The sequence below is a fragment of the Bubalus kerabau genome, chromosome 6, assembly GCF_029407905.1.
Source record: "Bubalus kerabau isolate K-KA32 ecotype Philippines breed swamp buffalo chromosome 6, PCC_UOA_SB_1v2, whole genome shotgun sequence".
NCBI classification, from domain to species: Eukaryota; Metazoa; Chordata; class Mammalia; order Artiodactyla; family Bovidae; genus Bubalus; species Bubalus kerabau.
The window spans coordinates 17,366,211-17,392,122 of record NC_073629.1 but is presented as its reverse complement, the minus strand read 5'-3'; the positions used below and the strand labels follow the sequence as shown (position 1 = coordinate 17,392,122).

Sequence of the window (25,912 nt, the reverse complement as noted above, 5' to 3'; positions counted from 1 at the left end):
TGCACAGACCAAGCCCTCAACACATGTTCACTGCTATCACTACCATCCAAGGACACAAACCCTAGGAATAAGAAAGTGAAAGCCAAGACCAAGCCCCAGAGCAGCTGGCGGGATATAAGTCCCCTCACATGTCCCAGAGAGCTCAGTCTACCTTTCATATATTCACTCATCAACCGTGTATTACTGAGCACCTACCCATTCAAGACCTGATGCTGCAGAATATTTGAAGACGAATTATGTTGGTGCTCATAATTTTGGGACTTGCCCTCAGGTGGGGGCAGAGCTTTCCCACCCCCCTGGTCTCAAGAGAAGAAATCAGGATGGGTCTGGAATAAGCAACATCTGTGTTTCAAGGAGAAAGCTTTATTTGCGGGAAGTGGGGTTCAACCCAGCCATGCCATGCCCGCCCCCATCCCAGCCAGCTGGCTTCACTTCTTCCGGATCTCCAGGGCCTTCTCTTTCCTAATCTCCTTTGCCAGCTCCCCAATCAGCCTCCAGTACTCGCTGAACTTGAGCTCTGAGTCCTGATTCACATCCAAGCTCTTCATCTTCTCATCTAAGGAGCCCACATCCTGGGGAGACACCACAGCAAACAGTAGAGTTAGAAATGACTGGACACAGGGAGACAGGGAAGAATTGCCAGTCACTATTCCCTTCCCTCAAAGAGCACTAGGGCTACCCCCACACCTTCTGGACGAAGCTGCAGCCCCAACATGGCACTGCTCTGGTGCCCGACTCCAGGGGGAAGCAAAGGGTGGAAGTGGGGAACCTGGTTATAGTGTGTGCTGTGGTCTAAACACACCCACCATGGGGGATTGTGAACCATAAACGTGATGTCACTGAACGCAGAGTCGGGAAGAGATGCACAGATGGGCCTTCAACTGCAGGTACCAAGAGGCTTCAGCACATCATTGCACCAGCCCTGGGATAATCCCAAGGACACTTGGGGAGCCCTTGTAGCCATGGACTCCCTCTGACCACCCTGAGTCTTCTCAGGCCACCCTCCTCCTTCACAGAAAGTTGGAGGCGTTCACAGCACTTTGCTGCCTGCTCGCATAACCCTCATGCCTTCTCATTCTTCCAGCCGGGTCACTAGCCTGGTAGATCAGGGGAATGGCAAGGACACAAGGTATCTGGTTTTCTAGGGGGTCCTTGGCAAAGTCTCTCCCAGCAGACCTGTGAAATCTAAGGATATTCTAAGTCGGACCACCGTGATCAGAGGATTTGTTGCCAGATGGATAACCACAACAGAAAAGTTGACTGTTGAACAACAGATCCATGTCAAACCAGACAAGGATGCCTCAGGCACAGCGCATGCCCAACATTTGAATCAACGTTTGGATGAAGGCTAAGGCGGCTTTCCAGATCTATAGATGGCACGAAACTAATTCATAGAAGAGCTCAACAGATGTTTTTAAAGGCCACAGTCACACTTAACTGTAAAATACTATAAGCATTGCCAGTGGAAAGCAATTGCAAGTGTTACATGGGGAGGGAGAGGGGAAACATCCAATTAGTCAAGAGAAAGAAATAAAAAGTAAAATTGTTAACAAAGAGGATGTAAATCCACCCCTTGTTATATTAGCAATTAGATAACTGTATACCTAGGAAAAACCAAAAAGAGCAATAAAAGCTAACATTTCAGCAAGTGTAAGCATTTAATAGTGCTGACTGGTTCCAAGCATTATGCTGAACATATTACATGCTTTACATCATTCAGTCTTCATAATCTGCTAGAATGAAAGGCTCCAGGAACACAGGGCCCTTGTCCATCTTGTCCACCACCGTGATACCAGTGCCTGGGAAAGTGTTTGGCACAGAGTGGAGGCTTGGTCACTACTATAACCCAAAGTCTAGGACAATGTCAGAACAGAACATAGTAGGCACTCAATAAATACTGACTGAATAAATGCAAGACCACTCCAACAAGAACGGTATGAGTCCAGTTCACAGGTGAGAAATCAAGGCTCAGAAAGATTAAAGTACTCACCACAGATGACAAACTAGACCCTGTATTTGAACCTAGGTTGTCTAGCTCGGAGCTTATGCTTTTAGCTACAATTCTGTATTTCTTTCCCCCCAAAAAAACTATCAGAAATGATAAAGTATCTGGTGACAATATTAATACTCAAAAACAAATACCATTTTGGAAATATAATATGAAAGAGTCCACTTAGAATAGTAAAACTATAAAATAAAGCACTCAGGAAAAATATAGAACTATATTTTAAGCTTTTGTGAAGAAAACTGAAGTGAAGGCTATGGAAGAAAACATGGATAGGACTGAGGGCAGGAGGAGAAGCGGGAAACAGAGGATGAGACGGGTGGATGGCATCACTGAGTCAATGGACATGAGTCTGAGCTCCAGGAGACAGTGAAGCGCAGGGAGGCCTGGCGTGCTGCACTCTGTAGAGTCACCAAGAGTCGGACAAGACTGAGCGACCGGCCAACACCACCTAAGAGCGAGACACCACTCTAAGTGCTGAAAATAAAGCAGTGAGCAGATTCCTCCCCTTTATGAAAATCAGAATGCTTCCTCCAATGGAAAGGAAGGAAATTACTTGTTACTTCTTGGTAACATAAAATTATATAATGGAAGAACTTCCCCGGTGGTCCAACAGCTAAGACTCCACACTCGCGATGCAGGAGGCCTGGATTCAATCCCTGGTCAGAGAACGAGATCCCACATGCTGCAACTCAGACTTGGCACCGTCAAATAAGTAAATAAATATCTTAAAAATAAATAAAATTAAATTATGTAATGGAGGCTGTTGTGAAGAAACTGTCCTGAAAGAAAACAGCTCTAGGGTAAAGGGGACAGAGGGCTATCCAGGTGGTACAGTGGTAAAGAATCCACCTGCCAATGCAGGAGACGCAAGAGACGCAGGTTGGATCTCTGGGTTGGGAAGATCCCCCGGAGCAGGAAATGGCAACCTGCTCCAGTAGTTTTGCCTGGGAAATCCCATGGACAGAGGAGCCTGGCGGGCTACAGTCCATGGGGTCGCAAAGAGTCAGACACGACTGAGCGACTAAGCACACATCAGTCCTGATGTCTTAGGCTTCCCTGGTATCTCAGCAGTAAAGAATCCACCTGCAATGCAGAAGATGTGGAGATGAGAGTTCAATCCCTGGGTCGAGAAGACTCCCCTGGAGAAGGAAATGGCAACCCACTCCAGTGTTATTGCCTAGAAAATCCCATGGACAAAGGAACCTGGCAGGATACAGTCCATGAGGTCACCAAAGAGTCAACACGACTGAGCGACTCAACAATAACAAAGGTACAGGGCACAGGAGGTGATTTCTGTGCTCGGTGGCGAAGGAGGGCCACGCTGAGGACGTGCCATCTGAGTCAAATGAGGAGTAAGTCTAGCAGACCCCCGGGGGATGTGCATTCTGAACCAGGAGAGGAAAAGCAGGGACGGCAAGTATAAATAACTCTCCCTGCTTTTGAGGAGTTTTACTACAAAGGGGAGCAGAGGTGTAAGGCATAGCTGGAGGAAATTACAGGGTCAAGTTCGCAAACTGATCAGAACAATCTAGTGGAGAGGGAAGTTTTAAGATTTTTTTTATGTGGGCCATTTTAAAAGGCTTTATTAAATTTGTTACAGTATTGCTTCTGCTTTACGTTTTGATTTTTTGGCCACAAGGTATATGGGATCTTAGCTCCCTGACAAGGGATCGAACCCGTGTCCCCTGCATTGAAAGGGGACGTCTTAACCACTGGACCACCAGCGAAGTCCCTACAGAGGGAAGTTTTGATGATGCAAGAGAAGAGAGGAAGAATTGGGAGAGTTACGTCTTTCAGAAGGTGAGAAGGGATGGGATTTAGCGCCACCAGCAGAGGGACCAGCCTTAAAAGCAGAGAGAGATCATCCCCGTAACATGAAGGCAGGCAGGAAATGCGCTGATCAGTTAGTAAATTTAGGGGAGGAAGCACATAGAAGTTTCCTGATGGCTTTTATTTTCTCAGTGAGAAAAATTCTCAGTGACAAGGAGACTATGAGAAGAGGTCCTGGAGTTGAGGAGAAAGGAAAAGTTGTGAAATAATCATGTGAAAGGGCTGGTAAATGAATCAAGTAGGGGAATGGAGAATGACCAGGCATTGCCAACAGTCATAGATTTAAAGGAAGACAAGTCAACGTGGAAGTATATTTTTCTCCAGCCAAATTCAGCCGCAGAATGGTGGGTTTCACCAGCAAGCTAATGGAGCTGAAATGTCGGAGTTAACCCGGGTTGAGATTTTGCCAAATAACTAGGACAGAAACAAAGAGAATCAAGGGGAGTTGAGCAAGTGATTATAGTGGTGAGCCTTAGAACCCAGGAGAGTAAGAAGGGAAATGAGGTCTTGAGGGATGGTGATGGAAGATGGAAAAGTGTTAATTAAGGTCAAGAGACTGAAGGTCCCAGTGGAGTCAGGATGGTGGAGTGGAGGAATGGAGTGGATGGAATGGCAGGAGGTGGTCGATGAAGAGAGGCCTGAAACTGAGATTGTGGAGACGATGCACTGGTAATGACAAGATCTAAAGATCTTGAACAGGGCAGTGGGGCAGAGAGGCAAGAATGCTGAGATGCAGGAAGACAGAATCTTTGAAAGTAAGGAATTCAAGAAATCGAAAGGCCCAGGTGTGGAATGAGTTGTCTTGTGGATTCTGACAGTGGCAATGACGAGAAGAAAAACCATAAGCCAGAAGCTGAAGAGCTATAAGGTGAACAATTAAAATGGCAGGCATATGTATGAGCTTCCAAGGAGCTGAGTGTCTCATGATGAAGATGGAATTTCCTGGCAGTGCAGTGGTTAGGGCTCTGTGCTCTCGCTGCCAAGGGCCTGGGTTTGACCCCTGGTCAGGGGAACTAAAAAAAAAATCCCACAAGATGCCACAGGTGCAGCCAAAAAAAAAGAAGAAGAGATGGGGAGAGCAGGGACGGGAGAGGGAGAGTGGGGGAGGAGAAGGAGAAGAAACTATCATTTGGAAGTTGCAATGAAAAGCAAAGAGGTCACTACCTGCATTTCCAGGCCCAGAAGGAATTAGATTTGGAAGAAAAACCAGTCATTATTTGACAGGGCTACAGGGAATGCTGTATTTTCAGGGGAGAGCCTGACGTTTCCTGTGAGAAGAGGAAGGGAGAAGTTTAAGGATGTAGGAGATATTCCAGATGATAGACTATGCATTTCAGAGACTAGTTTGTAGGGATTTTTTTTTTTTAATCCATACTCACACACTTTCGTGTGCCTGTGAATTTTCAGAAAGGATGTAAATGAAACTGAACAGCCTGGGATGATGTGCCAACTCAATGCAGATGAAACGTAAATCCCTACCCCATCCTGTAAGTAGGAGAGGAAGAATGATGGTGTCAGTTGCATTACAGAGGGGATTCCCAGAGAGCACGGAGAATAACCACAAACCACTTACAGGAACCTCCTGCTTTGAGATTCTGCGACTCTGTGAGTTTGGCTGTGTTTTTATTTTTAACAAACCCTTCCCCACAGCTGAGCCTTGGTTTCTATACATGTGAAGTGAGGACTTTGGACCATATTTTCTCTTGGCCTCCTTTCAGCTCTGATGGCCTATGAATCTTCTGGAAACCAGCTCTGGGTCCACTCCTGTGCTGGGAAAATGAAACCAGAGAGGCACAGACAGACCCAACAAGAACCCAACAGCATCGTCTGGCAGGAGCACAAAGCCCTTTGCAGCAACACACGTGCATTCATAGAATTACCTAGTCACACACACACCAGGCAAGAACAGCCAGAACCATTTACACACGCAGTTGCCACACCCTTCTTCTCAGTCCACCTGTGATCACCTTATGCTCAGCAATATCTCCTCACGGACCCAGTGTCCTTCAGTCCCTGGTTCCCAAAACCGCATGCCTAGAGACCCCCACCCACCTTGAGCAGGTGAGGCAACTGCTGAGTGACCAGTTCCTTAAACTCATTGACGCTGAGGCTGCCTTTTCTGCCTTCCCGCCCTGCGAAGGTGAAGAAGGTGGTGACCACTGTCTCAATGGCCGCCTCCAGCTCAGTGAGTGGCTCGGCTGCCATCAGGACCCTGCCGCTGGGGCTGATGTCCTCACGGGGCTGGCCTGCCGGAGGGGGAAGGAGAGGAGGGGAGCGTCAGGACAGGCCAGAGGCCCCTGCCCTGGTGCTGCCACCTCAAGTCTCTGCCTGAGGAAGCCTCACAGGGAAGAAGAGAAGGGGCAGGGATGAGGGGATGGAGCTTGGGGCAAGGGACCAGGCAACGGTACCTCAGCGTAAGGAGACAGGAATGTTCACTTCCAGGAACCCCTTCCTCTCTAGGTCTCACAGTCTGGGGATCCTTTTGCTGTATCCGTGTCTCAGGGACCCCTGTGCGTTGGTCCCTCAGTCTGGAGACCCCTCCGTCTGGGAGGAGGCTTTCGGACTGGGGTCTTTCTTTGGACTCCTCTCAGTCTCGTGTGGCCCCTCTGTGGGGTTTAGTCCCAAGGACCCTTTCTTGGAGTTTCACCAGCCTCAAAGGGTCACGGGGTTGTTTGTCTCCAAAGCTTGTTTGTGCAAGGACCTGGGTCTCCACCCGCCTGCACTGCACCCGCCCCCACACACACACACTGGCCGCTCTTCCCAGCAGAGAAGCCAGGGTCTGGCAGATGCCCAGCTGTGGTCAGGGCTGGCTCGGTCTGGACAGAACCCGCCTCTCTGTCGCCCCACTCGCATCTCCCCTCGAGGGCAGCTGGGAAGAGTGTGGAGCTCAAGACCCCACAGCCCTCCCCACCCTCGTCTCCCAGAAACAGCAGTCTGGGCTGGGTACTGGCACTTACAGCGGGAGGCAGTGGTGGAGGGGGACTGGGGGGTGACGGCTGGGGCCATGCCCACTCATCCTCCCTTTTCCAGCCCACCCCCTCCCCTCTGCGAGGACTGTTGCTGCATTTCCCAAAGCCATTTCCTGAATCCCAGTCTAAGCCAGGTCCAGGGGAGGGACTTGGGAGCCCAGGGCGGAAAAAAATGCTCCCCAGGCTCCCTCCGGGGTTAAAGGGAAAGACTCACCGGGGCAAGGAGATGGGGTGCAGCAAGCAGGAGCCCCAGAGCTGTGGTTTATAAACGTCCAGGAAGGAGGAGAGAGCCCCTCCCAAGCCCGGAGGTGTCAAATTTCGTCGTAGATTGTGGAGAGGAGACCTGTCCAATCACACATAAGGCATCCCACCCCTGCTCCAGCAATCAGGCCAGGAACCCTGGTCCCCACAACCCAGCCCACCTGCCTCCCCTTGGTGAGGGAAGGGACTCCCTGGAGCTGCGTGGCCAGATCCCACTCATCAGGCATCCTGGGATCCCATCGCTCCCAATACAGGGAGCCTGCTGGCCCACCATACCCCCTTTTCTAATGAGGTGTATGTATATTTCCATTGCAGAGAAGGCAATGGCACCCCACTCCAGTACTCTTCCCTGGAAAATCCCATGGATGGAGGAGCCTGGTGGGCTGCAGTCCATGGGGTCGCTGGGAGTTGGACACGACTGAGCGACTTCACTTTCACTTTTCACTTTCCTGCATTGGAGAAGGCAATGGCAACCCACTCCAGTGTTCTTGCCTGGAGAATCCCAGGGACGGGGGAGCCTGGTGGGCTGCCATCTATGGGGTCACACAAAGTCAGACACGACTGAAGCGACTTAGCAGCAGCAGCAGCCTATTGCCATTGGGAGAAGGCACTGCATATTGGAAAAACCAACTGGGGGAGCTCAGCACTGAGAGGTCCCATCTAAGAAACACCACAGAGGGCCCCTCAAAATGAGACCCCACTAAGGACCCTGCAGCCCAAGTCCTCCACAGAGGATCCATTCTGAGACCCGACAAACAGAGGGGGACCCAGGCTGAGTGCCCCACACAGAGGAGACCCTGGATTGAAATCCCTCAGTGGGGTTGTCAGGCTGAAACCCCTCAGGGAGACTCCCAAGACTAAATTATTCACCGAGGAGTCCCCTCCAAGATGAGCCCCCTCAGTCAGGTGCACACACCTCCTCTCTGCCCGGCTGCACACCCATTATTACTGGGAGGGGAGGGTGGAGCATGGGCGGAAGAGTCCAGAAGGCCTCTCAGTGTTCCTTCTTCCCAGGACCTTTCCCACCTCCCTTCTTCCTGGGCCCTGCCATTTGGGGCCCCCGCGTGGGGGTGGCATCCAAGGCTGGAGAAGAGGACACAGGGCAGCCTGTTTCAGCCCAGGAGACAGAGGGCGCCTCTGTCCACTCCTGGCCCCTCGCCCCACTGGGTGTCTGTCTGTGAAGGGGTGGAGCCGGTGCGGAGGGGGCGTCACGGGGGAAGGACAGCTGAAGACAGGTCTTCCCGCACAGCTCCAGGAGCCACATTTGCAGCCTCGTCTGCCTGTCCAGAACCTGCTCCCAGGCTGACAGTGAGTATCCTGCCCCATCTGCCCTTCTCCCTGCCCTGGCCAGCCTGGGGAAGAGGGGGCTTCAGCAGGGCTCCAGGAGACTGAGGCAGATAGCACTGCAGTGCCCTGAGGGTCTGAGAGGAGTTTGGGATTTGGGGGAGACATTGTTTGGAAGGTGCTGGGGGGAGGGAAGTGAAGGTCAGAGGGAAATCTGGGAGCTCGGCGGATGAGGAAGCCAGTGGGAATCCCAGCCACTGAGCTTCCAGGAGACCCGGCCCTCCTACCACAGAGCCCTCAAGAGCCCCCACAAAGCTCCCTCCATCTCCCAGGTGCTGGGGAGGAGACCCAGCTCTTGCCTTGCTTCCAGTGGTGTAAGAATAAGAAAGCAGATGGAACTGCTCCTTCTGCACACCCACCCACCAGCAGCCTTTGTGTATCTGCCACCCCACCCAGCCTTGCCCAGGTTCCCTCCCAGAGCATGGACCATGTGATACCAGGAAGAGGGGGCACTAGGGAACTCTACCCACTCCCACCCTCCCTTCATATGACCTCCCTTTCTCCTCCTCCTCTTTCTTGTCCCATACCTCGGCTCCTCTTTCCTCTTGTTCTTTCCCTTTGTTTTTCTGTCTACCCCCTCCCTGCCAAGGTCCTTTCAGAATGGCCCCTACGCAAAATCCCAGGCTGCTCGGGGTCTCCAGGCAACCTCTAGGTGCCCTTCCTGGATGGGGCTGGTAACTGAGCCACAAGCACCCCTCCCTCTCCCTCCATATCCCCTCTATCAGCCCCGGCTTGGGTTCCATCTCCCCCAGGTCTCTGTGACAACCGCTTCTCATGTCCGGAGTTCAGGTGACACATACAAGGGCTCCATTGAAGAGCTAGGATGTCATCTGATCAGGGCCCATTGTCTGACCCCTCAGGCCTGGGGAAGGATGGGGATACCTGATCTGAGATACCTGAGCTACCCCCGGAGGCTGTGGAGGGGCCAACTGTCCCAAGGCCAAGGGAAAGAGGCCCCCTGGCTTGGTAGTCCCCTCTCTTCAACAGACCCCTCCATTTTTCCCCTCCTCTCTCCCAGCCCCTTGGATTTAGAAGACCTCATGCATTCAGCCTTTATCTCCCCAAACACATACCAGCCCCATCCTCCCTGCTGCCATTATCCCAATATCACCCAAGTTGGCCTGGGGACAGGAGCGGCCAACAGCAGAGACAAGATCCCGCAAGTATCTTCTCCCCTTCCTTGGGAGCCCTGGCTCCAGGGAAAAGGCTCAGACATTCCTCTTTCCCTTCCCACTACTCCCCAGTAGAAGGGCTGATTCTGCAGAGAAGTAAGAGGAACCAAACTAGAGGTAATGGAGGGAAGCCAAAGTGACATGTTCAGGCTCCCTCCCCATCAATCTTGGACCACCCACTCGGACTGCCACCCTCTCCACCAAGCTGACCAAGGGCTCCAGGCTGACTCCTTGTTTATGGTGGGCCACAGAGTCAAGGTTATAGAGGGGAGCCCAGCCCACCATCCCCAATAGCAGAGCTTGGCCGTGCTAGGCAGGCAATCCAAGGGTAAAAATAGAGCCAGAGGAAGCCAGACTGGGTCCTGTGACCACCCCCGCCTGCCTGCCCCACCCACCTCAGTGTGTGTCCAGGCAGCCAGGAGCCAAACAGAGTCCACTCCAGGCCTCTAAAGTGAGCCCAGCTCCAGCTGCTCCACCTCCATGCCCAAAGCCCTGACTCTTTCTGGCTAGAGTATGGATTGAAGGGCTCAGAGAATGAGTCTAGAAGTTCTGTTTGTGTAAAATCTCAGGAAAGATGAATTGTGGTGGGGATCCGATCTCATGGCTCTTTGAGCTGTGGGACCCTACCCCAACCCCAGGTACCCTAAGCATGGTCCAAGCTCACTTCCATGATGGGACATGGGTAGGTGAGCTTCGAGATGGGCTCTGAGCTGGAGACGGCGATGGAGACTCTCATCAATGTGTTCCACGCCCACTCGGGCAAAGAGGGAGACAAGTACAAGCTGAGCAAGAAGGAGCTGAAAGAGCTGCTGCAGACGGAGCTCTCCGGCTTCCTGGATGTGAGCACAGGGTGGGGGTACAGGGTGGAGTTGGGGAGGGATGGGGGAACAAAGTACGCTCCTCTCTGCCATCTCCCCACCCCAGCTCAGCCCAACAATCCGTCTCTTCCCCCTCCCCCCACCCCCCACTCCTCTGTGTTCAAGTCAAAATGCCCTGATTTACTGATCACCTGTTAAGGGCTAGGCGATGTGTAGACGCATCAATAACAAAACACACAGTCTAGAAGGAAAAGACTGACATTTGAAAGCATACCTTGATCACCAGGAAGCACCCAGGGCCTTAACAGAGGTGTCAGAAAGGATTGTGGGAGAATATTAACCTAACTGCAGTGGGAGAACCTCTCCAAAGAGGTGGCACTCAAGCCCCTGGAAGATTATTAGAGTAAGTAAAGACATTTTAGGAGGAGGTACAGTATCTGAAGTTTTCCCAGGTGGCTCAGCCTCAGAATCTGCTCCAATGCAGGAGCCACGGGAGACACCCCTGGGTCAGGAAGATCCCCTGGAGGAGGGCACAGGAACCCACTCTAGTATTCTTGCCTGGAGAATCCCATGGACACAGCAGCCTGACAGGCTACAGTCCATAGGGTCACAAAAAGTTGGACACGACTGAAGCAACTTCACACGCACAATATCTGAACAAGAGGATGGGAGAAAGAGGATGGAATATGTTCAGTAGTTTTGATTGAACTGAAGGATGCAGAAAATAAACCAGTAGAAAGTGTATCAGCTTTTAGATTTTATGAGACCTGGGTTCAAATTCTGATGCTATTACTTTCTAGCTGTGTGAGTTTGGGCATGTTCTTTAACCACTTACTGTCAATTTGTTTCTTCTCTAGAATGGGAATAATGAAACCCACTTCATTCTAATTGTGCTAGAATTAAATGAGAATGCTTGTAAAGCTCCTAGTGCAGAACTTGTCACATTGTAGGCACTCAACATATGGTAATTGTTTTTATTATTCTGCCTTGTTAGGGAGCTAATTCTGTAGGCAACCGGAAGCCACAAATGTTTTGTTGGTTTTGAGGAGGGAAACAAGAGTCCCATAATTATAAGTAGTTTTCCTCTTGCTCATCTCTGCCTTTTTCTCCCCAATCAATCACCCCTCCCCCCATGCCCCTGATTCAGTGCTATTCATCTCCCTGTATACCTGTCTCTCCATCTCCTCCCTCCACAGGCCCAGAAGGATGCAGACGCTGTGGACAAGGTGATGAAGGAGCTGGATGAGAATGGAGATGGAGAGGTGGACTTCCAGGAGTATGTGGTGCTGGTGGCTGCCCTCACGGTGGCCTGCAACAACTTCTTCTGGGAGAACAGTTGAGGAGACGGCCCCTTGGCAGCGCCCGTCCCCTCCACCCTGCCATGCCTGCTCCTTCACCCTGCTTCCCCTCACCTTACTTTTCCCTCCCCACCAGCAAGGGCGCAAGAATAGTGGGCTAGGCCTGCAACTCCTCTTTCATTAAAGGCTTCTGTCTCACCAGCCGCCCGTTGCTGTCTGTCTCCTTTGGTAACAGCATAGAGTAGGTGGACAGTATAGAGTAGGTGGGGAAATGAAGGCTGCTCACTCACAACTTGCCTTATTTGAGGAGAGATCTTTTTGGAGAGAGGTCAAGGGACCATTGCATCTTCCTATTTAAGGAATGCTGAAGGCCCAGGAAGGCTGGGATTCAAGGTTCCAGCTAGAAGTGGAGGATGTATGAAGCTAATACGTGTACCAGCGTCTCAGCTATAAAGGCAGAATTTCCCTTCAACCTTCAAAGTATTTACTGAAGACCTACCATGTGCTAGACATCGTATGGGAGCTGGGGACACAGCAGTGAGCCTAACAACACACAACCCTCAACGTCACGTAGGTAAAGCCCAGTAAGGATACCAAAACATTAAACTCACAAATATATGCTAAGAAGGAAAATGAAAGGATCTGATGCGCTTATATTGGGGGCAAGGGTGAAGATGTGTTCATTCACTCATTCTTCAAACATTTGAGCCCTTTATTGTGTGTCAAGGCATAATAAAAATCCCGTATAGGTCTGCATCAAAATCCACATGAACGGAAAACGGCGAAAGTGGACACGGAAACGGGAGGGGAGACGCAAAGGCCCCACAAAATAAGGATTTAACAATATTCTGGCCAAGCTGGGGAGGGAAGTGAAGAGGGAAATACGGACGGACGGTGGTGAGTGGCGCAGAACCCAGTAGAGGTGTGCTCTGAGCACTGGCCACCGCCCCCGGCCTCCGTTGGGGCTTTTGCTATAAATCTACAATTCTCTGACCCGGGCCCGGGGTGAATAAGGGGAGTGCAACTACCCGAGTGCAAACTCCTCGAGCCCAGTGGTCCGCAAGAAAGATCGAGGTACATCCGCCTAAAGAATTTTAGTTGTTGTGTCTTAGTTTCAGGGGCAGAAGGACGCGCGAGAAAATACGGACCACCCTTTCACAGAGATCAAATCAGCCCCAGAGACGCAAATCACTTAATCATCCACAGCCCCTTAAAACCCTAGAGCGAAACCATTTGGCCACGCCCTTCCCTGGGCGGGGCGCTGCGTGTCATATGGACGAGGCCTTTGCTAAAGTCCCGCCTTCTCCCTAGGGCTCCGCCCTAATCCCCGCACAGGCGTGGCACAAGTTCTCCCGCCCCTCTAGGGGTGCGGCGGATCTGACGTCTGACGTAGCTGCGTCGACGCCATTTTAGCCGGTCCCATTCCGCCCTGGGCGTGGCGGCCATTTTGTTTTCCACACCGAGCGGGAGTTGACGGCAGCGGCGTAGTGAAAGGAAGGAAAGAGCAGGCCGGGTGAGCAGGCGGACCGGCCGACCGGACAACCAGCCAGCAGCAACGAACTAACTTAACAATCTATCGCTTAACACATCTAACCAACCGCCCACCAAGTTAACCCGAGCCCCTCCACCGTCAACTCAGGTTCGGCCGGCCTCCGGCCCGCCTGCCGCAGCCGTGGTGGCAGCCCCGGGAGGAGCACTGGCGTCCGTTTCCTTCGGTACGTGTCTGTGGTGAGGAGGGCAGGAGTTTGGGGGCACCGAGGGGCCCGGCAGACGCGGAACAGGAGCTGGTGGGATGTGGAAGCAAATAGGGAGTCGGAGGCCCCGAAGGGGGCGGAGCCCAGGAGAGGGAGGCGGGGGAGACCCCGAACTGGAAAACTCGTCGCGGGATTGATGGAACAGGTCGGAATTTGATAGGGATGAAAAAGGAACGTTGGCGAGTTGAGCTACGTCGGCGGTCCTGACAGAGGTTTGAGACGAAAAGAGGATTACACGACTTGAAGGAACGTTGGAAAGTAATGGCGGCTTTAGGGTTAAATTTCGTGGCGCGCTCTCTGGGAGCGCCCTCCCAGGGGAATGCTCGTGTAGGAAATCTTTCCTATTCCCTTCCTCCCCCAGGTCGCCAGGCCCTTGCTAATGACCCTAACTTGATTGCGAAATTGGTATACCTGTGTCATCTCTCTAGATCAGTAGTTCTCAGTTTTAGCTGCACGTGAAAAGCAGCGAGGTAGACGTATTTTCCCTTGCTATAAATGGCTCAACCCCAGACTTCACCATCAGAGATTGTGCTTGAAATGGTGTGGGCCCAGGCTTCTGTGCTGCCAAGGTTGAGAAGGACCGCTGTTGGTAAAAAAAAAAAAACCAGACTCTTAACAACACTTGCTTTGGGTCTGCCATTTTGGAGGCTTAGGCAGATATTTTTTGTCCTGCGGCCTTGAAACTTAAAGTGTGTGTGTTCAGTCGTGTCCTACTCTTGGCGACCCCATAGACTGTAGCCCTCCAGGCTCCTCTGTCCATGGAATTTTTCAGGCAAGAATACTGGAGAGGGTTGCCATTTTCCTACTCCAGGAGATTTTCCGTACTCTGGGATAGAACCCATGTCTCCTGCATTGGTAGGCGAATTCTGTACTACTGCGCCATCTGCGAAGCCCTAGGAGTTTATTAGTTTGAAGTAACTAGCTTCTGTTTCAGTACGTGAAATGAGTTTTGGTGTGATTGTTGATAGTCATCGATACAAGCCTTTTCATTCATTTTGGGGTCTTTGGGTCTTGTTGAAATGAGATAGTCGCCATTCTGGTTTGCTCATTCTGATCGTTGTCCTTTGTAGATTCTCGGGATTTGAAGATGGCTGCACAGTCCGCGCCGAAAGTTGTGCTAAAAAGCACCACCAAGATGTCTCTAAATGAGCGGTGAGGCAGCCAACAGCAACTTCAGCTCGTTCATAAGAAAACATTACTTAAATTGGCGCTGGGGTCCAATGCACAAAAGTCTGTTTTAAACTAAATACCAACAGAAGGCTACAGACCTCTGTTCTTAGTTGCATCGTATGTGGTACACAGAACAAATTGGGCGGTTGTTTCAAAACCCCTTATCAGTAGATTTCTATATTATGCTATCTGAAATATTTATCTGGTGGGATGTATTTTAAAAAGACTCCTCACACCCTCCCTTTTCTTCACATATTTTTACGTTGATACAGGGGTGGTGCAGCTCGGTAGCATGACCCTGGCTGCAGTAGGCTTGCTGCCCAGTCCAAGGCCAGCAGCGTTGTGTCTGGCCTGTAAGAGGCAGGTAGCAAGCTAAGAATATGTCCAAAGGCCCTTGAATGTCATTCTTGGGCCTTGTAAGAGGCACTTGCTTTGCTCCATTTCACTTTCTTTCCACTCTGCTTTAGTTTGTTTTTGTTTTCAGTTCTTTTACAGTTGAGTGTTCTCTTTCATCCCATTAAACTTAACTTGACAGGAGTAATAGAAGAGTGTCTTCACAAGCTCTTAGATGATTGAACTAACCTTTTCAGAAGTTATCCTTTGGAGTCAGGAAAAATATATCATTTGATACTAAAAAAAGTTATAGTATTTAAAGGCACTTTCTGTCTGAGAGCTTTGTTCATTGAGTGCCTTTGACTAGTGACTTTATTAAGCTGGTATTAGCCACTAAATGATTTACTTATGTTTGTCTTTTCTGAAGCATATTTACTTCTCTTTATCTCTTAGGGTGTGTTACTCTGATTCTCCATATTTGCATATTACAAGTGACCAAATACATGAGAAAATGTGATATGCTCTTATAATTTATGTGGGTATATCATTTTCATGGGCTTTGAAGGTGCTCTTGTCCTTCCGTATATTTGCCCGTAAAACAGCACCCTAAGGTCTCCTGAGGTTTTGGCTTGCTTTGTCCGTCTTTGAAACTACATCTTCTGTCTCTTGTCATCATATCTGCTTATTGCGTGTTTTTCATGCTTTCCACCTCTAAAAGCCGTTACCTGAGCCCTTGTTATCACTTTTGATTGAATGTGCTACACTTAGCTGCATTTCTGAGTTTCTGATTCTTGCAAGTTTGTGGAAGCAGAGGAGTCTTGAACCCACATCAGCATTGATCTAAGTGTACCACTTTAAGTTCGTGGGATCTGGAGCTCCTGGTCTAGCAAGCCATGAAAATGCCAATAAATGTTTTGTAATAAAGCTTTTATTTAAACATCCATTTTGTTCGACCTTGAAGCTTTACTAATATGCTGAAGAACAAACAGCCGATGCCAGTGAATATTCGGGCTTCGATGCAGCAACAGCAGCAGCTAGCCAGTGCCAGAAACAGAAGACTGGCCCAGCAGATGGAGAATAGACCCTCTGTCCAGGCAGCATTAAAACTTAAGCAGGTGAGAGCATGGGTTATAATGCTCCAGAAGCAGCTGATCTCTGTCAGGCAGTCCACTGAGGCTGTCAGGACATGATGGGTAATTATGAGGTGGCTCAGGGCAAAAGCTGAACTTCTCTGGAAGGGAGAAAAGCTCAGAGGATTCCCATTTGGGCAGGTACCAATAAGTAACTTTTTGTTGTTTTTCTCTTTTAGGGAGTTTGCCATCAATGTGGCCTGTTTCTATGTTATCAATGAGTATTAATCTCTTGTTTTCTGATCCTTTGCCCGTAAGAATAGATTGACTGGCTTTTCCACAAAGAATTTTTAGTTTCTGTTTTAGATGATCTTCAAAAGTCCTATATTCCCCATTAAATTATTTACAAATTAGGGAAATGACTTTATTCTTGCTTCCCTAGTACAGGGAATCTGAAAGGCCTCTTAGTCAAAGGTTTTCAGTGCTAAACAGTGGAAAGAGTAGGGTGACCCTCATCTCCACAGCACCTAAAGTCTTGTCAGTAAAATAGAACTACAGCACTGAGTAATTTAAGAGTTAGTGGGTTCACTTTCAAATTTCCATTAAGAAATAATCTTGCTCAGATCTGAAATAAAACCTGCTCTTTATTATTCATAGACTTTTTATGCAAGTCCGGACAGTGGCTGTGGAAGGATATGTCCAAGCTGTGGCTGGGCGTCTGGAGGGCGGTGCCATGCAACTGTAAGGACTTTAACTGGAAGCACTGCATGGCTGTGCATAAAATCAGCAGTTAAATATAACTCCCACCCCCACCCTGAACCATTGGGCTCATTGACCAAAAATAAACAAGGCCTTCTGCTTCAGCTACCTTGAGCCTTGGAGTGGCTGCATTCATCCCTGACTCAGGAAAGCAATAAAAGGCACCACTGTTTTCTAAGAGTAAATATTAAAAATTGCTGAAGACAAGTCTGACATATTATTCCAAAGGACATTTTAACAAGCTTTAAATATAATCTGTGCAGAAAGTAGCCTCTAGAGCAGTGGTGTCCCATAGAACTTTCTGTGATGATGGAAATGCTCTATCTATATCTGTGCTCTCCAGTACAGTAGCCATTAGCCACGTGACTGTTGAGTACTGAAAATATGACTAGTGTGATTGAGGGGCTTAAATTTTTTATTTTACTTCTTAAGTTTTTTTGCGTGTAATAGCCACGTGTGGCTAGTGGATACCTTAGCCTATAGCAAGCACAGCTCTAGAGTGGAAACTGGATGGCACAGCTGACATACTTGAGCTTCTTGTTAAGGTAGAGAATAGGGTTGATGGCAAGGCAGGACTGGGAAGGGAGAAGAACTTCTAAGTACTATGTAGTCTCCCCTTAAAGCACAGATCTTGAGAGGATATACTTGGAATGACCAAGCACAACAGACTTGTAGCATGAAGTCTTGACCTCGTGTCATTCAGAGCCTATCCCTCTGATAAGCAGTTTGTAATCTCATGCTAATAATAATAATTCACAGCATATGGTTGCAGAGAAAATCATTTGTAGTAACTTGTATGTGAAGCCTGAGGATACATAATTTATTTTCATTCATATTGACTTGGTGTTTTTAGGAGAGCAGGTTTGCTAGGTCTTTGCTGTTCAAGGCGACACAGTCATCCATTCCTTGGAAGGAATTTAATTGTCTGAGATCTCGTTTTCATGGTTTCTCTTTGAGGGACAGATATATTGAAAAATCTGTATGGTATATCCTTGTTCTCACATGTGACCTTGAGCTTTATGATTATAGCTCAATTCTAATGCCAGTTTGGCTGGTTTTTTATGGACATATATTTGAGTTATATGTTTATTATAAATTAAAGGTCATTATACTGACTTAATGGAGCTGTTTGCAAAGGTAGACATGGAATTATCACTATTGAAAATATGTAAGGAAAGGAGATTTGACTTTTTTGTGTTTATTTACATCTTAAGGTAAAAAGTGGACCGTCTGGAGATAGATACTCAGAGGAAAAATGGACACACTGGCCTCTTTGACTGAGAAATCAAACTTGTTCTTATGTCACAAGAATTCAAATGAACTTATAATTTAAATTTTGCCCAGAGTGTGATGAACTTCCTATGGTGTTTGAGTAAGCCTTTGAAGAGAGTGGTAGTCCTTGGGCAGGTATGAATCAAGTCATATCATTGTCAACTGGTGGTTCAAAATCAGAATCCACAATTTGAAATATAGTGTTCTTACTAAAACTTGCATTCCAAGTAGTGATATATGACTTCTGTAGCCAAACTAGTGAGATAATTTGTGGTAATGCCAATTTCATGGAACCATACTCAAGCTTCTTAGAAGCTCTGGATCAAAATTCTACTTCTCTTACACTGTGTTCTGAGGCAAAGGCTTGCTTCTGGTTTGGGATCCTTGACAGCAAGTGCAGGTTTATTTCCCACCACACAGACATCTCGCTTCTTTTTCTCTGCACTTTTAGTTGCTAAATCCCATTGGATTGCTTTTTTGATCTCAATTCCTTAACACCTTTTCTTCCAGAAGAGCTTAAAGCAGCGCCTGGGTAAGAGTAACATCCAGGCACGGTTAGGCCGACCCATAGGGGCCTTGGCCAGGGGCGCAATCGGAGGAAGAGGCCTGCCCATTATCCAGAGAGGCTTGCCCAGAGGAGGACTTCGTGGGGGACGTGCCACAAGAACCCTGCTTAGGGGCGGGATGCCGCTCCGAGGTCAGTGCTGTGTACCTGGCAATTGTTCGGGACCCACCCCCTTCCCTTTTCTCTTGGGCTGCTATGGACACATTTGTTTAACATCTTTAAGCCTGAATTTGTATTAATATAATTAATAACTTTTGAAATCACGTATTTTTAATAGTGCTGCATGTCTTTTATCGATACCATTCCTTTTCTGATAATGTGCAATGGTGAGAGGCTATGACCTGCGTAAGAACAGGTAATTCATGTCATCTCCATTCCATCTTAAAACACCCTGCTGCTGCTTGAATCAGAGCACGTTCAAGTTCTAGAAATAAGTCAAATTAAGAAATTTCTGGGTCTTTTGGCCTATATCTTAACTAATCATCTGTTCCTGGTTCTATTCTAGTGAAACACTGTTACACCTGGAAAAAAAGGACAAGTTGACCCATAGCTCTTAAATATATGTAACATTTTGGGCACTGTTACACTGTTCCCTGTATAGTTCTTGTCCCCTGCAAAAATACACTAAGAGCAGGAATCATATCATTTATTTTTAAATCTGTCATGATGCTAGGCACCTATCTGTGATTATTCAATATATACTTATTAACGTGTATACTTACTAATTTATTTAACTGCCAGCTTCTTCCAAAAACGGATTTGTGGTCAGACTTGTTTAATTGATTGAATAAAGAGCAGCTTAATCTGTTCATACTCAGTGTGCAGCTTGCCCCACCCAACCTAAAAATTAACTGAATTAACTCTCATTTAACCCTCACCGCCTTCCTTTGGTTAGAATCTACTTTGTCTCTCTTGGATTTACCTGCATATACATTGTATGCCTCCTCTCCAAGGTCAAAACCTGCTCCGAGGTGGACGAGCCGTAGCTCCCCGAATGGGCTTAAGAAGAGGTGGTGTTCGAGGTCGTGGAGGTCCTGGGAGAGGGGGCCTAGGGCGTGGAGCTATGGGTCGTGGCGGAATCGGTGGTAGAGGTTAGTCAGCTACCAACTTCAGAGACTAGCTTCCCCTTATTTCTCTCCCTTCAAAACTCAGAGCCACCTTTCTGCACAGCTTCAAGTCATAGGCAGGCTTATTTGTTTGTCTTGTTTGTTTTATGAAACTGGCTTATATTCTAAATACACATGCTGGTAGTGTAAAAGTCTGTCATGGGTTTTCCAAGAACAGTGAGGTATGTGTTTACAGAGCCAGATTATATGCAGTCTTCTTTCAGGCTCTTGTAAATTTAAAGTGTATTATTAAAATGACAAGATGGTCAGTTAAGGGTTTTATCTTTTTGGTCCCTACCCCACCACCACACAATCCACCTCGTAGCTCAAAACCCCACTTTGAGTCTAATAATAGAGAAGAGGGGGATGAACAAAAGTAAAGCAGAGTTAAAAAGATGGTAGACTTGGAGCTAGGTATTGACTCAGTTTGTGTCTCTGCAAAACCAGAGATTTTTCCATCAAAGTAGAAAAAGCAAGATGGTATTGTGTCAGTTAATTAACTGACTCTTGTTGATAATCAAACACCTGTCCAGGAAAAAAATACATACATTCTTGTAGCCCCTGTGTATATTTGCTTTGGTCCTTTAAAAGTGTGTGGTGGGTCTTCCATAATTTATGACCTTGAAGTAGCCAGGGGATAATAACTGTTGAGAAAGGACATTTGATAACTTGAGGGCTTATTTTCTTCTCTCGCATTATATGTTGCTTGGCTTATTGAGTTAAGTGCAAGCTAGTTTGGGTTTCAGGATGAAATAGCATGTTCAAATTATCTTGACTTGGTTTCTGAGAGAGACATCACAAGGATTTTGTGGGGAGGAGTCTAAAGTAGCTTTTCAGAAAGCTGGGTATGTTTTGTTAAGTGAATTGAAACCACCTCTCAGATAACCGTAATTGTTACAATGTGAATAGAATCAGGAGATAGAAATGGCTGGAACTACTCCAAGTGTTTTTTCCCAACTCCCTTAATTGTTCCTATGTCAGAATAACTCCTCAGTCTCCTGACATAGGATCAGCCAGCTCCTTAGGTTTGATAAATTTGAGGAGAGATGAGCTAATTTTTCTGAAGGATCGCCAATAAAGTTTAATTTGAAAACTGTCTAGCTTCACATCCCTGTTTCTCTGTGCCCTTGTTACTTCCTCCCTATCTTACTAAATGGAGTTATCTGTAATGTATTTGCATTTTAATTATAAACTTAGAGTGAGTCTCAGATTTTTTAGTTTCTCCATTTTGGGAGAGATTAAGAACTTTTTAATTATCAGTTATTTTCCCTTTGATAGAATTTAAAAAATTAGCATTTAGAGATGAGCATGTAATAAGGGATTCATTATGTGTGCTTTCCATGTGTTGCTTTCTACCCAGTGTGTTTCCTGTTTTTCCAGATTTCTCCTCTTTGCCCTGCCCTTCAGCCTTTCTCAGCTAGGCCCCGCTGCTCTGAGGGGCATTTACCATAGTACCCATTAAACATACTTGTAACTGTTTTCTTCTTTTTCCTTTGGGCCAGGTCGGGGTATGATAGGTCGGGGAAGAGGGGGCTTTGGAGGCAGAGGCCGAGGCCGTGGACGAGGGAGAGGTGCCCTTGCTCGCCCTGTACTGACCAAGGAGCAGCTGGACAACCAGTTGGATGCGTACATGTCGAAAACAAAAGGACACCTGGATGCTGAGTTGGATGCCTACATGGCTCAGACAGATCCCGAAACCAATGACTGAAGCCTGCCCACCCTCTGGAAGACTCTTGTTCAAGTCACACATCTGTAAATAACCTTAGGATAAAAGATGAGAAGAAAGCTGGCTGATACTGAAAGGACCTATCATAATAGGCTCTGGACTGACTTGCCACCAGTTTGTGCATCTAGTGTGTTCCTTTTACTTTTTGATACTATGTTGTATGAAACCCTTTTTTTCCCCTCTGACTGGGGTTCGGTTTTGTTTTGTTATTTGTGGGGGAGGGGTTTCCTTCACCCAGACTTTTCTTTGAACATGAATGTGTTGGCCTTGTGGCTAGTACACCCTCTTCCCCCATCGGCCTCCCCTCATCTGTCATATGCTTTGACAGTCGAACATTTCCTCTGTTCATTTTGGTGCCCCCGTGAAAAAGTCCCAAAAAGAGCCCACCAGCGTTCCACCTTAATGTCTAAGTTTCTGAGAGAGAATTCTGTTTTACATTATTTTTAACAGCCTCTAAAGTGTTCAGAAAATCTGGAGCTCATAAATGCATTCTGCCACATTGATGTTTTAGTAAATTGGGAACATTGACATAGCTATAGGGCTACCAAACACGTTACACGTGCTAGCAGCTCTGATTTAATTAAAGTTATTACCATGTACATTTGTACCACTTAACCATTGTGCTGGGTTGGATATGTGCACTTTCTACCCAGGAATGAGATTTATAAACTTGCCCTCTTGGTTTTGCATCATGCTCTAAGGGATGTTTTGGGGTTGGCTTAACATCCTACAAAAGAGGAGAAAGCCTTTTGGTTTGGCAGATGCCTCAGAAGGGAAAGGGCTGAAAATTGATGACAGATACCTGGTGGGAGGGGTCAGAAGATAACCTTGCTAAAGTGCTGTTGTCCTTCTGTTTACCCCAGACCAATCTTGGTCTTCTCCATTTGTTGACCCTCTTCTTAACTCCCCACGAAGGTTAAAGTTCAACCATAGTCTGTCAACTATTCAGTTTCAGTAGAATCTTTTGTTTCTGGCTCATGATAACAAGAAATTGTTCTCTCAAATCCAGCCAGGACTTTCTCTTTATTTGTTGGGCTATTTGAAATGCTATGGCCACTGTAACAATATTTCAACTCTACCCCTGTAGAGTTGTGAGTCCTTCATGGTTGTATTATAATTCAGGGTGGGGAGGGTGTGAGTTTGGGGCAGAAAGTGAACAATTTTCCCTCTTTTGAATAATCCCCAAGGCAAGATTAACCATATAAAGTAAAGTACTAACTCACTTGGTGCATAGAAAGCTCAAAGGCATTAAAGTCTCAGAAGGCAATACCTGGTACTCCCAGGACTAGTTTCCCTTTTCCCCAGTGCTGTTTAAGGGAAAAGAAGAAACTAACCACCTCCAATCAAACCAGTTACATTGAGCTACTTAGTACCCTAAACTGTGTGTGGTTGCAGACTGGGAAGGAAATTTTGGTTGGGAAGACCTGAATTTGAATCCCTTCTATATGACCTTGCCTATTTAACCTTTAGGTAGGGAAGCAAGTAGTCTAGTGGTAGACGGGAGAGTTTGGAAAGACCATATGGGGTTGGGAGAGTCATGTTGACATAACCAACCTGACCCAGTTTTGAAGTTCCTGTATTACAACTAAATGGAACGTGGGACTGAAGGTCTTCAGCCCAGACATACATTGATAACCTTACATTGTAAAGAGTAAAAGATATGTTTGTGTGGGCGAGGCTAATCTTAAAGATAGCTCCTTAGATCTCTGACTCCAGTAGACCGCCAAGACTTTTGTTGCAGGGGTACTGATTGGCAGTGGGCAGGCTACACCTTGAGATCTTCACTTCCAGGGCTTCCTGGACATGCTTGGGAGAAAGGGCAGGAGCTGCAAGGTGAGTGGGTCCCTTTACCCTCTTCAACCACACAGTTCGGTATGACCCTATCTCTGAGATCCTTACCACTGTCCTTCCCAAATACTTTGAACTTAGCAGATGACTAACATGCATGTGTTCTTCAGGATATTTTTAAGTTGGTATTTTTGGTACCATCTGTAAGCCACTGACATCTGTAAGAAAAGGGGTGAAAGAGGCACTGGGGCATCCTGGGGGTGAGGGGTTGCTCTGGGTCGCAGTAAAGCTGGGCAATGAGGCAACCACTGCAGCTTAAGCCCCCTTCTCCTCTTCCTCTGTATCCCTCTAACCACTCCCCCTTTTTTCTCCTCCTACCTTGAATGTCCAGTGTGAGTAAAGGAGCTTCCCTGCCAGTCGTGGGCCCTGCAATCCCACCTATTGCTCACTGCAGTTCCAGATCTCCTTGAGACCTATTCCCACTTCTGCCAAACTCCGTCTTAATGAGTGCCTAGGTGGAGTAGAGTGTGATAGTCAGCCTAGCTCCTGGGTCAGCCTTTTACTCATTCATCCACCATCTGCCAAGGACTTACAGGCACGAACACATCATTTGTTAGGCACTGAGAGTACAGAGAAGAGACTGATGATGGATCATTAAACTCAAGAGAAAGTTTTACAGAGAAGGGGGAAGAATATTTGAAGGAGAAAACAAGAAAAAAAGGTACAGAGATCTCAGATGTATGCCAGGAAAGGCATTCAGCAGTCCATAGTAGGATGGGAGACACAACTGACCAGATTGAGTAGCCTGGAGCATAGTTGTCTTGCTGAATACCTTTGGCTTTGTGATTTGGGTGATGGGAAGTAATTGAATTTAAGCAGGAGAGTGCCATGGGGTGATTTACACAGAATGGTGGAATATGAAAATGGGCTAAAGGGAGGAAGACCATGGAGTCTAGGAAACTGATGGGTTAGTAAAAAAAAAAAAAAAAAAAAAAAAGCTGGTCTGAACCTGGACCAGCCACATCCTCAGCAGTTATCTGATGTCTGGGATTCCTGTCACAGAGGAGTCGGGGGTGACCTGAGCAACCACTGAGGAAAAGGAATGAGACATACTCCTCTTCCTGGCCTGCTCTTGCTGTCTCCCTAGTTCCCTCATGTGACCCCATGCCTGAGCTAAAGCCAATGGAAGCGCTGCTGCCCAAGCCAACCTTCACCACAGGTACCCACTCCCCTTGGCCTCATACCCTGGAAAGAACTAAGCATCCAGGCAAGAGGGGCTGGCAGAGGACAGGGCTCCAGCCCCCATCAGCCCAAGTGGCAGTCCCTTTCTCCCGTCCCCAGGACCCTGGAGCCTCATCAGGTGTACTGAAACAGCAGTGGCCTGTGGGGCTCCCAGGCATGGAGGCATTTCTGCCCATTTCATAGGCAAGACTCCATGACCTCCCTTGTGTTCCAAAGGGCATATTCGGACAGTTGTTAATAATGAAGGGAGGAACAGCCATGAAATCACCTGAGTCATAATTAAAGTTGAGGGGAGAGGGGCTTCCCAGGTGGCTCAGTGGTAAAGGATCCACCTGCCAATGCAGGAGACCCGAGTTCAATCCCTGGGTCAGGAAGATCTGGAGGAGGACACAGCAACCGACTCCAGTATTCTTGCCGGGATAATCCAATGGATAGAAAGAGCCTAGCAGGCTACAGTCCATGGGGTCACAAAAGAGACTGAGCCTGACTGAGCACACACACGATTAAAGGGACCAGAAAAGCTCAAGATTAGTAGACCAGCCACCTGAGAGTACAAGCCCTACACACACACTGATCTTGTCAGGGACCTTACCTTTGAACCAGTTATTAAACCCCTCATTAAGTTCTCTGGAGGGGAGACACAGAAGCCCACTGGTCCCCTTTGCCTGGCAAAGCAAGAAAGCTATCGTTTTCTGCTTCACCCAAGACACTGGGATTTGATTCACTGGCACCAGTGTACAGAGAGGCCGAGCTTTGGGCAACAGTACTCACCCATCAGTAGTGACCAGCACCCAGACCAGCACTGTAAGTGGGGCAGGACTGGTGGGAGGCTCCTAGAAGGAGGCACAGGGCCCAGAGAGGCTGGGACCTGGGAGGAGACCTTGTCTGGCCTGGCCTAGCCTCTGTGTCCCCGCTCCTATCCATCCCACTGCAACCCCAGGCCTCCCACTACCTCTCCCACTGATTCTCCAGGCAATGTGAAGAAGGCCAAGGGCACCGAATCTTCCAGTTCCCTAGGGACCTTTAAGAACCCACCACCTGCCCCCTCTCGTTCCCCCCAAACACTCACATATAGACACAGGTGTCACAAAAGGGGTATATCATCTTTCTAATCCTGGACCTTCTCCGGGAAACACCTCTAGCTTCTTAATTAGGAAATCTCCACATCTCCAAACTCGTGTTCTGCTTCTAATTTTTAGTTGGTAGTGCCAAGGGGAGAGGTGTTCCAGGGGCCGCTGGATGGCCTACACTCTTGCCTAAAAGGGCTTTCTGACCTCACCATACCCATTCTAGTGACTCACCCAGGCAGGATGATCCCCGCCCACCCCACCCCCAACCCCCCAAGGGTAGAGTCTGAGGCCCAGGATGGCTCTGGGACCTGTGACGGTGGCAGCAATCTACCACCAACCACCAGAAAGGGCCTCTTA

At 48.0% G+C, this 25,912-nt stretch overlaps 3 protein-coding genes across 13 annotated transcripts; 2 read left to right on the top strand and 1 right to left on the bottom strand.

The window, feature by feature from the left end:
* Positions 1 to 342: 342 nt before the first annotated feature.
* On the bottom strand, positions 343 to 7,127 carry S100A13 (S100 calcium binding protein A13). 2 transcript variants are annotated; one of them, XM_055586811.1, is made up of 3 exons: positions 7,022 to 7,127; positions 5,891 to 6,084; positions 343 to 572 (listed from the first exon to the last, which is right to left on the bottom strand). In XM_055586811.1, the coding sequence occupies exons 2-3, from the start codon at positions 6,041 to 6,043 to the stop codon at positions 429 to 431; spliced, it is 297 nt and encodes a 98-aa protein (XP_055442786.1). In that variant the 5' UTR covers positions 6,044 to 6,084; positions 7,022 to 7,127; the 3' UTR covers positions 343 to 428. The 2 variants fall into 2 exon arrangements, with proteins under 2 accessions (XP_055442786.1, XP_055442785.1); XM_055586810.1 differs by lacking the exon at positions 7,022 to 7,127 and adding an exon at positions 6,247 to 6,599.
* Positions 7,128 to 8,228: 1,101 nt separating this feature from the next.
* On the top strand, positions 8,229 to 11,921 carry S100A1 (S100 calcium binding protein A1). The gene is made up of 3 exons (XM_055584238.1): positions 8,229 to 8,376; positions 10,271 to 10,423; positions 11,599 to 11,921. The coding sequence occupies exons 2-3, from the start codon at positions 10,283 to 10,285 to the stop codon at positions 11,740 to 11,742; spliced, it is 285 nt and encodes a 94-aa protein (XP_055440213.1). The 5' UTR covers positions 8,229 to 8,376; positions 10,271 to 10,282; the 3' UTR covers positions 11,743 to 11,921.
* Positions 11,922 to 13,066: 1,145 nt separating this feature from the next.
* Positions 13,067 to 22,459, top strand: CHTOP (chromatin target of PRMT1). 10 transcript variants are annotated; one of them, XM_055584230.1, is made up of 7 exons: positions 13,108 to 13,415; positions 14,525 to 14,606; positions 15,919 to 16,072; positions 16,685 to 16,768; positions 18,572 to 18,755; positions 19,577 to 19,714; positions 21,232 to 22,459. In XM_055584230.1, exons 2-7 carry the CDS (start codon positions 14,542 to 14,544, stop codon positions 21,435 to 21,437), a joined length of 831 nt encoding a protein of 276 aa, XP_055440205.1. In that variant the 5' UTR covers positions 13,108 to 13,415; positions 14,525 to 14,541; the 3' UTR covers positions 21,438 to 22,459. The 10 variants fall into 10 exon arrangements, 8 of the variants coding, with proteins under 8 accessions (XP_055440212.1, XP_055440210.1, XP_055440211.1 ...); XM_055584229.1 differs by having other exon boundaries at positions 18,569 to 18,755; XR_008715575.1 differs by lacking the exons at positions 19,577 to 19,714; positions 21,232 to 22,459 and adding an exon at positions 18,001 to 18,193 and having other exon boundaries at positions 13,067 to 13,415; positions 18,569 to 18,703.
* Positions 22,460 to 25,912: the final 3,453 nt, after the last annotated feature.